The 10,055-nt window shown below is 37.9% G+C and overlaps 1 protein-coding gene across 1 annotated transcript; it reads right to left on the minus strand.

Annotated features, from left to right (window-relative positions):
* Positions 1 to 596: 596 nt before the first annotated feature.
* msmo1 (methylsterol monooxygenase 1) lies at positions 597 to 6,973 on the minus strand. The gene is made up of 6 exons (XM_003449688.4): positions 6,826 to 6,973; positions 5,766 to 6,062; positions 5,498 to 5,646; positions 4,884 to 5,010; positions 4,564 to 4,718; positions 597 to 1,276 (listed from the first exon to the last, which is right to left on the minus strand). The coding sequence occupies exons 2-6, from the start codon at positions 6,018 to 6,020 to the stop codon at positions 1,087 to 1,089; spliced, it is 876 nt and encodes a 291-aa protein (XP_003449736.1). The 5' UTR covers positions 6,021 to 6,062; positions 6,826 to 6,973; the 3' UTR covers positions 597 to 1,086.
* Between the last annotated feature and the right edge of the window lie 3,082 nt (positions 6,974 to 10,055).

Genomic DNA, 10,055 nt, shown 5'->3' on the forward strand with positions numbered 1-10,055 from the left:
TTTTTTATTTTATTTGTGTGCCATAAACAATTAGAATTTGCCAGTTTTATGTATTAATTGAGTTTTTCCCGGGTCACATGAAATGCCTCACTTCCTCTTTGCTGCTGGGTGCTATATGCTCACTTGATGCAGCTGTCTGTGTGGGGGTGTGTCCACAGTGCAGCAGTGAACCAACTCCATGTACACCGTAAGGCCACAACATTAAAACCACTGACAGATGAAATGAAAAACACTTATCATTTTTGAGAAGATGCTATCTTCACCCAGCAAGCCTCTGGTATGCTACTTTGACACATACAATGGGCCTAAACATGGCTGCACTTAGTCAGTGTCAGTGTTTCCACTCACTATATTAAAAATGTCAATTTAGCAGTAATGGATAAGTTTATAGCTCACTGGCACACATGTTCTTCTCTAAATTCGGAAAAACAAAACTGCTACAGCACCAACTCCTGTTTAAATTTGTTCACATATTTTATTCTGACAAAAACAGAAAAACAAAACACCAAAGATTGTTTATTTTTATATAAAATTAGAGCAGCATTTAATTATTTTTACAGGCTTGAATGACCTAAAACACATCCCCTTTTCATCAATAATTTACAGTTTGCATCAAACACGCCTGACTGGTTTGTTTTCAAAAGTCTGCATTGAGTTTATACAGTTTCCACCGAAGTGCAGATTCAACTACAGGAAGGAAAGACCGCATCAGATCAATTAGAGGAAGTGCTAAAGTGCTGAGACATTCAGAGGGTTAAAGAAGCATTTAAGTTTAAGCCTTTTGATAACAAAGCAAAATCGAAATGAAGACTTGATGGTTTTTATTCAGCCAGCTGTTGGAATAAAAAACAGACATTGCTTCTTTTTTAAGAAGGCACAGAAGGCAGACCAAATCAACACGCAGTCTGATTCATAATCAAACCACAGATGTGCTGACTCGTTTTTTTAAAACACCTTTTGCATGTGTTTTATTAAGTGTACAGAGATGAAAATCAGCAGTAATCGCGTGTTTTTGTCTGTACGGCTCACTGCCTCTTCTCCACCTGACAGGACAGGCATGTGTCCATGAAGGGAGGCTTGAGCGCTTTACTGCGTCTTCTTATCTGTCTGCTTCTCCATGTAGCTGTTGTACTGGCTGTCTGTCTTCAGCAGTTTGTCCCACCAAGTGAAGGTGGAGGCGTAGTTCCCGACAAAGTTCATGTGGTGGAAGTCGTGGAAACGAGCGCCGGCGTAGAACGGGATCAGGTGGAGCGGGTTCAAAGGAATGTCGTAACCGCTAATAGAAATAAGAAGAGGAAAAAAGATAAGTCATAATGTCAACCAAAAAATGACCAACTTTCACAAATAAGTAAAAATCTCTGATGATAACTATCCTCCTAAAACAAAAACATTTGTCTTTTTCAGAAAGCAAAATGGTTCTCAAACTGTGTTACTGAAGAAAAGATGGGTTTAACTTGGTTCTGTCCTCAGGCTGATGTTTTCAGTTTTAGAAAAGTGTGCAGAATGTTTGTACTAGAGATGGACCAATCCGATATTACGTATCGGTATCGGTCCGATACTGACGTAAATTACTGGATCGGATATCGGAGGGAAATAAAAAATGTAATCCGATCCATTAAATATCAAAAAAGCACCTCAAAAAACTTGCGACATGGCGTAACTCGGCTCATAACCGTAGCACGTCGGAGCAGTGTGCGTCACGTGATAGAGCGGCTGTGTGTATTTGTAGCCTTGCTAGCAATCCGGCAGTTCATCTCCAAGGAAGTGATCCCAGAGAGAAGTAAAGCAAGTGTGTAAGTTCATCTCTGAATGTTTATAAAGCATTCCAGCGTTAAGCTTAACAACCGATATATGGAGCGACTGCCTCTTCTCTCCCCCTCCCTCTCCTGCTGCTACTTCAATCATGAAACTGATCAATGATCAGCTGATCGGCTTTTCTGTCGCGAGTCCGTCTCTCTTCTTTGTTTTTGGCCCACTTTGCACCAGAAAGATGAAACCAGCGGATGAACAACAGCAGCACGTTTAAGCTTGATAAGCTGTTGTTAGAATTTATTTAATATTACTTTCTAGACCAGGATCCTTTTCTATGTAGCTGACGGCTGGTAACTGTGCAGGGGCGGATCTAGCAAAGTTTAGCCAGGGGGGCAAGTAGGGCATTAACAGGGAAAAGGGGGCACAAAGACATACTTTTCTTTCTTATTCTCATTTAAAATGTCTAGCTTTTAATAAATAATTATCCAAATCTTACACCCAAAGTTTTAATCTGATGTAAAATGTATAGAAGTCCATTACTGTATATAGTAACTATTAAGTCTAATATACCCTAGTAAGCTAGTACTTTTTCCTTTGGGAAGATACGATCTGTGCAGTCTGCAATTCTGTAGAAGAAAGATGTTGAATCTATTTAATTATTCTTGAAAAATAATTTATTTTTGTGCATTTCTTTTCACCCTGCATCAAATTAAAGTTTATTACATCGATTAAGCATCACAAGGTGGAGGGTGGAGGGTGGGGGGTGGTTCCCTATTTTTTTTTTGTTTTTTTTTGCTGGGAGTTTTAGAACCCTATTAGTTAGGTTGCTTACTCTTTAAAATACCAGAATAGGGAGGATGGAGCAGGTTTAAGTTTATTAGATTGATCAGTGTTGCTGAACTATGAAATATTTTGGGTGCAGTGTATTTTTTGCATACAGGTATAACAGAATAGCTTTAGTGTTTTTGTTTTTTTTAACTTGAGTATGAACTTATACAAAAAGCAGCAAGATACTAAAAAAACAGTTTTATTGATTAAAAAACACACTATATCGGATTCATATCGGTATCGGCAGATATCCAAATTTATGATATCAGTATCGGTATCGGACATAAAAAAGTGATATCGTGCCATCTCTAGTTTGTACAAGACTACTTAAGCTTGGTTAATCAGTTAATTAGTTTGAATCATTTTACTTATAATCACAAGAAATTAAATAATAAAAAGAAGAAATCAATTGACAGATGGAAAGGGCGCATGTCGTAGCTTCAGCTTATGAACCCCTAACCCTGATTATAAATTATTGACACTTTAAATTAAAAAATTAAATCAACTACTAGTCAAGTGTATATTCCCTTTGTGTGTGTGCGTGTGTATCTATATGTATGTGTGTTGTACCGGCAGACTGTGAGCTTTGTGTCTTCCCATAACTTTATGGTGTTCAGTAACTGTATGCAAATGTTTATGATTTACTTTACTTTGACTGTTAATTTGCTTCATCATTTATGTTTAATGTTGATTGTTATCAAACTTATCAAACTGTATTTCCTGAGTTTTCTGAATATCTTGACCTGAGCCTTTTCTTAAAAAGACGCTATACAAATAAATGTGTTATTTTGATTATTATTATCATTATTATTATCATTATTATTATTATTCAGTAAACATTGTTTTCATAGAAAAAGATAATTAAATAATATTATTATCAAAAGTACTATTACTAAACTACAAATGTGTGATAATGTGCCCTGTATTAACACAAAGGAGTTCATGAAGACTGTTTAACAGAACATCTGATGAGCTCTGTGGCCCTCTAGCGGACGACCTCGACACACCACAAACTAAAGTTAAGATGTATGCTTAATCAGTTTGATCGGGCTCAGTGATGAAGCTGTAAAATAAAAATGAGTGAAAACAAATTACATTGTCCTATTTACAGCCACCATAATAAACCATCTGGCACAAGGCTGTTTCTGGACAAGAGGTTCAGGTTAAAGAGGAATTAAAACCTCCAACTTCTCTCCTCACTCCCCACATCTGTATCTTTCCCACAAATCTCATTTGGTTGAAGGGAGAGAATGAGAGAAGGAGAGAGATGCAAGGAAAAATCCCCCTGTGCTTCCTTGAGCTGCATTTAAGAGATTGAAAGATCATCTCTGATTGTGGAATGATTTTCAGGAGAGCGAGGAGTTATTTAGGCTACGTCCACACGTACACGGGTATTTTTGAAAACGGAGATTTTCCGTTTTCGTTTTAAAAAATAATCCCGTCCACACGTAAACGCAGAGATGAAGGAAAACGCTGCTAGGAACATGCCAAAGCAACAGGTGGCGATATATTCCTAACCGTGTAGAAATGTTGGCCAATCAGAAGTCTAGAAGCCTCGGTGGGAAATAGTAAACAAAGATGGGGCATAGAAGCAGAACCGAGTTGTATGTGTGGAGGGACAGTAACTGTGTGTGTATATGTAAGCATTTAAACACTGCAGAGAGTACAATTAATGGTAACAGTATTGTAGAAATTCATTTCACCTAAAGAATAACGTGGCGCACAGTGTGACGTCAAAAAAGGCGCACACCTATGACGCTGCGTTTTCTCCGTTTTCCTCGTCCACACGTAAATGCGAAAACGGAGTTTTCGAAAATATCCACCCTGGCAGGCGTTTTTAGAAATCTCCATTTTCAGTGACCGAAAACGCCGTTTACGTGTGGACGAAAGGTGCAAACGCATAGAAAAATCTGCGTTTTCAAAAATACCCGGGTACGTGTGGACATAGCCTTAGTAAAAAGGAAAGCGCCCACTGTGTCCTACCTGTGGACATCGATGGTCTCCATCAGACGGAAGGCGACCCAGGCCCAGAGGAAGAACACGTGGTTGCAGAAGATCATGATGCCAATGAAGAAGCCAGCCCCGAGGATGATCGTCTCAGCGGGGTGAGCGTATTCTGCCTGCATGCCAAACGGAGCCTGAGGCAAAGGAGAGACATGCTGAGTGTACGTACACATAGTTTTTTTTTAGTTATTTTTTTATTGTAAACAGCTGCTAAAACACGCTTAATAAGTAACTCTTCTGTAAAGAGATTCAGCAGAAAGCTGTGTTTATTCATCTTATCACTCATCTGTTTTACTCACAGTGAACTCATGGTGGACTTTGTGGATGTACTTGTAGATCCGGCGGTGATGCAGTATGCGATGAAGGAAATAGTGCCAGGCATCCTCAACAACAGCACAGCCGAAGCACTGAGCCAGGAGATATGGCCTGGAGAAGAAGGCCAAGAGAGGAGGTTTACAAAAGCACACTGAAATTATCCCAACAGACAGATCTGACAGACAATTAGCAGCATGTGGAACAACTGTGTTAAATGTGTAAAGCATATTAAAATGTTGCCTTTCTATTTAGAAGCAGTTCGACATATCAGGTCATGTATAATAAAATGTAAGTATATTTTTATATAAATTATTGCTGTGCAAGAGCAAAAAAATTCTTTCAGTCTTAAAGAGTCTCATTGTAACCATAACTATTGTATTCAGGGAGTCCACATTTGATTTCACAGTTACACTTTGCTAAATAAAGCTGGGTTAATACCAGTGTTAATATGATGTCAATACATTTTTTAAATCCTATAGTTGTGGTTAATAGCAATGCATTACAGGACCCATAATTCATATGACAGTTGTGTAACTGCTCTACTCTATGTCTAGGTCACTTTAATCCATTTAGGTGTGCATTATTGATCTGCACTGACCAGCGTGGCATGGAGTCCCAGTCATAAGGAATGTTGAAATACTCGGTAAAGTAGTAAGTGCCACAGATCAAAGGCAGCTGGATGCAGAAATGGTTGAAAAGCAGCATCTTGAAACACCTCCACTGTTTCTCCCACGTCTCTGGCTTGTCCTGAAAAAAAACAATCCAAAGGGATTTGTGTCTCTTCCCGGGGATCAGGAGAATGCGTAAACCATCCATCTTCAAACAAATAAAAAACAACATCCATATCCAACAATAAAAAAACAAACCTGCTGAATCTTGTATTTTTGCATGAAGGGCAGGAACTGGAAGAGAAAACCGGGCAGGCAGAACAGGAAATAGATTAACTCATGGACGATGAGCGAGCCCCAGGTGGCAATCTGGAATTTGGTGTAGTTGTCCAGCATGTAGCCCCAGGCGTGTTTCAGGGAGGGCTGGAACGGGTTTTCTGGCAGAACAGCATCGACATACTCGACTGCAAGATAGGCAGAGCTCAAAATGTTTGCAGTGCCGTTCACCGCCATGCTGAAAGATGATGCAAGCTGGCTGTGGGTCAGGAGAGAGGCCTGAAAGACAGGAACACAGCTCTTAATTATATAAGGAACAAAAATAAGTAGAATTGATGCATAATTACATTTCCACTAGAGTCATGCTACTCCACTGTGTAAGTTTTAAAATAAAAATATAACAGAAAAATCAGACATAATATTAAGGATAATTATTAACTGAAAAAGAAAATACAATAGTAGAAGGAAAGTATTCAAAGTAGGACAACTATTAAAAAACCCATAATTTTCATTGTTAAGTCATTTAATAATGCCACTTTACCATAAATTTTGTCATTTAACTGGGCTACATCTATTTGTTCGTCATTTTTTGACGAAGTTGTTGCCTACAGTAAGCAGACATTTTTTACAAGTTTTCTTTTAAGCTGATAGAGTGTAACTATTTTTATCAATACAAACACGCATAACGACACTAATAATACAAGTATTGACACTTTCCCATCTAACAAACGCATTCAAGCTAACAGCTCTCCACTTTTAAACCCTACTACCTCTTAACACATAACACCTCATAAAACCACCGCCAATTGCAGGTGGCGTAAATAAAATGTTTATTAAATTAGTTTATGAATCATTAACAAGCAAAGTAAACAAGCTAGCAGAGACCTAAATATCTTCTACAGGCTTTCCCCCGAACTTATGGCACTACATTCTGGCACTATTTGCTGTTTTTACGCCTAAATAACAAACAAGCATTTTCTATAGAAGCTAAAAATTTTACTAAATGCCCTGTTTAGTCCCGACAAGAAGCTTCAACCCTCACCTTTCCGTTGTATGTCCCGTCTACCTGAGCGAGAGGTGGCGGAGCGGGTGAAGTACAGTAATATCGGATACTCCGATTGGCCGAGAGGAAAGGAGACTGACGTCGAGGGGCCGAACTTCCCCTCTGATTGGTCCGCGAAATGGAGCGACGATAGTGAGACTGGGGGTTTCTACAGCAACAGCCAATCAGAAGTGAGGTCTGCTTTCGTAACCGAAGCAGAAGTTAACAGGCTGTATGAGGGAAGAGATGGGGTGGTTCGTCCCGAGATACTTGAGCCATGCGTTATCTTCACTTTTAATTGTATTTTATAACAGATTCTGACTCCAGTGTTTACTGTGGAAATACTGTGGACACGTTGAGACGCACGTAGTATGAGTTGTGTTTGTTTTTCTGTATTAAAAATAACTAATTTCGACACAAATTAAACTTTTCTAACAGGCTACCTGTTTGTTACCATATTATCGAACATGAAATATATTAATTTCTGTTCCAAAACAAACTATGTAGATAGTTGCCAACTGTGCAACCCCCTTTACACTACAGTCAGAACCATCATTTGTTGGATCAAGACGCATTTATTTTATTTCATTTTTTGTAATTTTGCCTCTGTAGACCACCACAGTGCATTTTAAACCAAAAACGTGTAACATAAAAAAGAAATTCTTTTAACTGTTTACAAGGAATTACAGACATTTTTAGAGGATCCAAATTAATTGATCAAACTAACACAATTTTACAGTGTGGATTGTTTTTAATACTTGGATGAAAATCTTTTACATTCAAAAGCTGCCTGAAGTCTAGAAACCATGGATCTCACCAGTTCCGCTTGTTTGTGGATTTGTCTCCATTTAATTTTTAAAAACTAAAAAGCATGTCTGTAGGGTTGAGATCAGGTGACTGACTTGCCCATTGAACAGAAACCATGCAGGCTCAGCCACAGGGGCCAGGCTCCGCCACTGTCTCAGCCAATAGGTCCAGGCTCCCCCAGGCCGAGCCACCAGGACCAGGCCCTACCAAGCTCAGGCTTCACCAGGCTCAGGCTTTAGGCTCAGCCACCAGGCCCAGGCTTCACTAGGCTTAGTCACCAGGACCATAATTTTACTAATTACATCCCAGTTTCCTTACTTAGACAGTTCTCCAATATAACTGGACATCTATTTTTATTTTTTTGCAGGGCTTGACAACTTATTGAGAATAATACTATTTTAACGGAGAGTTATTATGGCTTTAGATCAACTAGATCAACATTTATGGCAATAATGAAGTTAGTGGAAAATATAACTGAATACATAGATAATAAAAAAATATGAAGTGAGGATATTTATTGACCTGAAAAAAGCTTTTGATACAATGACCACAGAATATTGTTACAAAAATGGAAAGATATAGTTTGAGAGGGGTAAAAAAAACAACTGGTTAAAAAGTTATCTTGGCAATTCATACAAACTGCTCAGTCAAAATCTGTGTGCTTGAATATTACCTTTGGTGTCCCACAGGGTTCAGTACTGGGTCCCAAATTGTTTACTATGTATACCAGTGACATCTGTAGCGTTACAAACATACTGAGGTTTGTTGTTTTTGCAGATGATACAACCATTCTTTGTTCTGGGGAAGGGTTTAAAGATTTAAAGTTATCTTTAAATTCATCCAAAACCAAATTTATGTTGTTTGGAAATCGAGAAATGTTTACAACTGGAGACTGGAAATTGATAAAGTATCCATTGAAAGAGTATTTGAAAAGAGATTTCTTGGTGTAATTTTGGACCACAAGCTTTGTTGGAAACTATAAATCAAACCCTTGTGAAACAAGATGTCAGAAACCACAGGGATTTTGGGAAAAACAAGTTACATCCTGAACAATACAAGATTGCACACACTTTACTGCACATTGCTACTACCATATTTAATTACTGTGTTGAAATCTGGGGCAACACCTACGAGAGTTCTCTACAAAAAATATGCACAATGCAAAACAGAGCAATAAGGATAATACATAATATTTGGTATCGTGAACACAAATACATTTTTTTTAAAATTACAAGGTTCTGCTCCCTTTCGAACACCCTTTGTTTTTGCTTTACAGATCTTTTTGTTGGAAATTTGTTATTATGTTTTCTGTTTCCCGTGTTTGTTTTGTTGAAACTTTAATCATTTGAAATGAGAGAAAGAAAAGAAGAAAGAAAGAAAGAAAGGAAAGATAAAAAAGAACAGTATGTCATTTCTTTTCCTTGAGAAACTCTTTCATAGTATGCTTGGGGTCAGTATTTACACTGTGAAGCACTGCCTGTATAGTTTTGCAGCATTTGTCTCAATCTGAGCGGAGCCTGTAGTCCCGTGCACATCACAGTTCATCCTGCTGTTTCAATCAGCAGTCATACCATCAATAAACACTCTTAATGGTTATGGACGAATCAAGTGTGTGATCATGTATAAGTTGTATAGTTTTAATGTTTTACTTGGGAATAGAATGGTATGTATGTGTGAGTTTGGTGATGGAGTTCTTATTATGTATGAATTATGCACTTTTTTTATGAATTATTTGTCCATTTTTAATATGTTTTTTGGACAACAGATGGAAATTAGCCTTTGGCTATAATCTGGTATGTTTACATTCATGTAATTTCTTTTTTTACATGTATGTTCATTAACATGCGCTGTGCTAAATAAATAAATAATTGCATCCACCATGTTTGACCGATGTGTTATGCTGGGCTGTTCCTTTTTTCCCCTCTATACCTTTCTCTTCCCATCATTCTGGTACAAGTTCATCTTGGTTTACTTTGGTCACTGTTTTCCCAGAACAGCCTAATCTGGCCTTTATGTTCTTGAGTGTAATTAGTGGTTTACACCTTTTTATAAACCCTCTGTGGTTCTATTCATGAAGAGGTCTCTTAACCATAGACTTTAACAGTGATACACTTACCGAGAGAGTTCTTGACTTGGTTAGGTGTTGTGAAGTTGCTTTTAACTCTGTGATATACATTAATATTCCTTTGTTTTATTATAACAATGTACCAGATTAAGGATTTCACGACTAAACATTATGCTCTCTGTGTGGTAGATTTATTTAGTTTTTTAGCCTACCTTGCACCGATAGCTCTTTGGGCCTTATATTGATAATTACAGTGGAAATCTGTAAAACAAAAATTCAACACTCTAAATTAACTTCAACCTTGTTTGTTGTGACATTTGAAAAAAAACTGAGGGAAAGTGTTTTACCGCACTACAAA

Source organism: Oreochromis niloticus, linkage group LG6 (assembly GCF_001858045.2).
Source record: "Oreochromis niloticus isolate F11D_XX linkage group LG6, O_niloticus_UMD_NMBU, whole genome shotgun sequence".
NCBI classification, from domain to species: Eukaryota; Metazoa; Chordata; class Actinopteri; order Cichliformes; family Cichlidae; genus Oreochromis; species Oreochromis niloticus.

What these genes read in the sequence shown, in the direction of transcription:
- msmo1 (XM_003449688.4), bottom strand. Translation starts at nt 6,020, where the DNA reads ATGGCGGTGAACGGCACTGCAAACATTTTGAGCTCTGCCTATCTTGCA. An exon ending in AAAAATACAAGATTCAGCAG is followed by an intron (nt 5,647 to 5,765) that starts GTTTGTTTTTTT and finishes GTTTTTTTTCAG; the next exon opens with GACAAGCCAGAGACGTGGGA. An exon ending in AAGTCCACCATGAGTTCACT is followed by an intron (nt 4,719 to 4,883) that starts GTGAGTAAAACA and finishes CCTTTGCCTCAG; the next exon opens with GCTCCGTTTGGCATGCAGGC.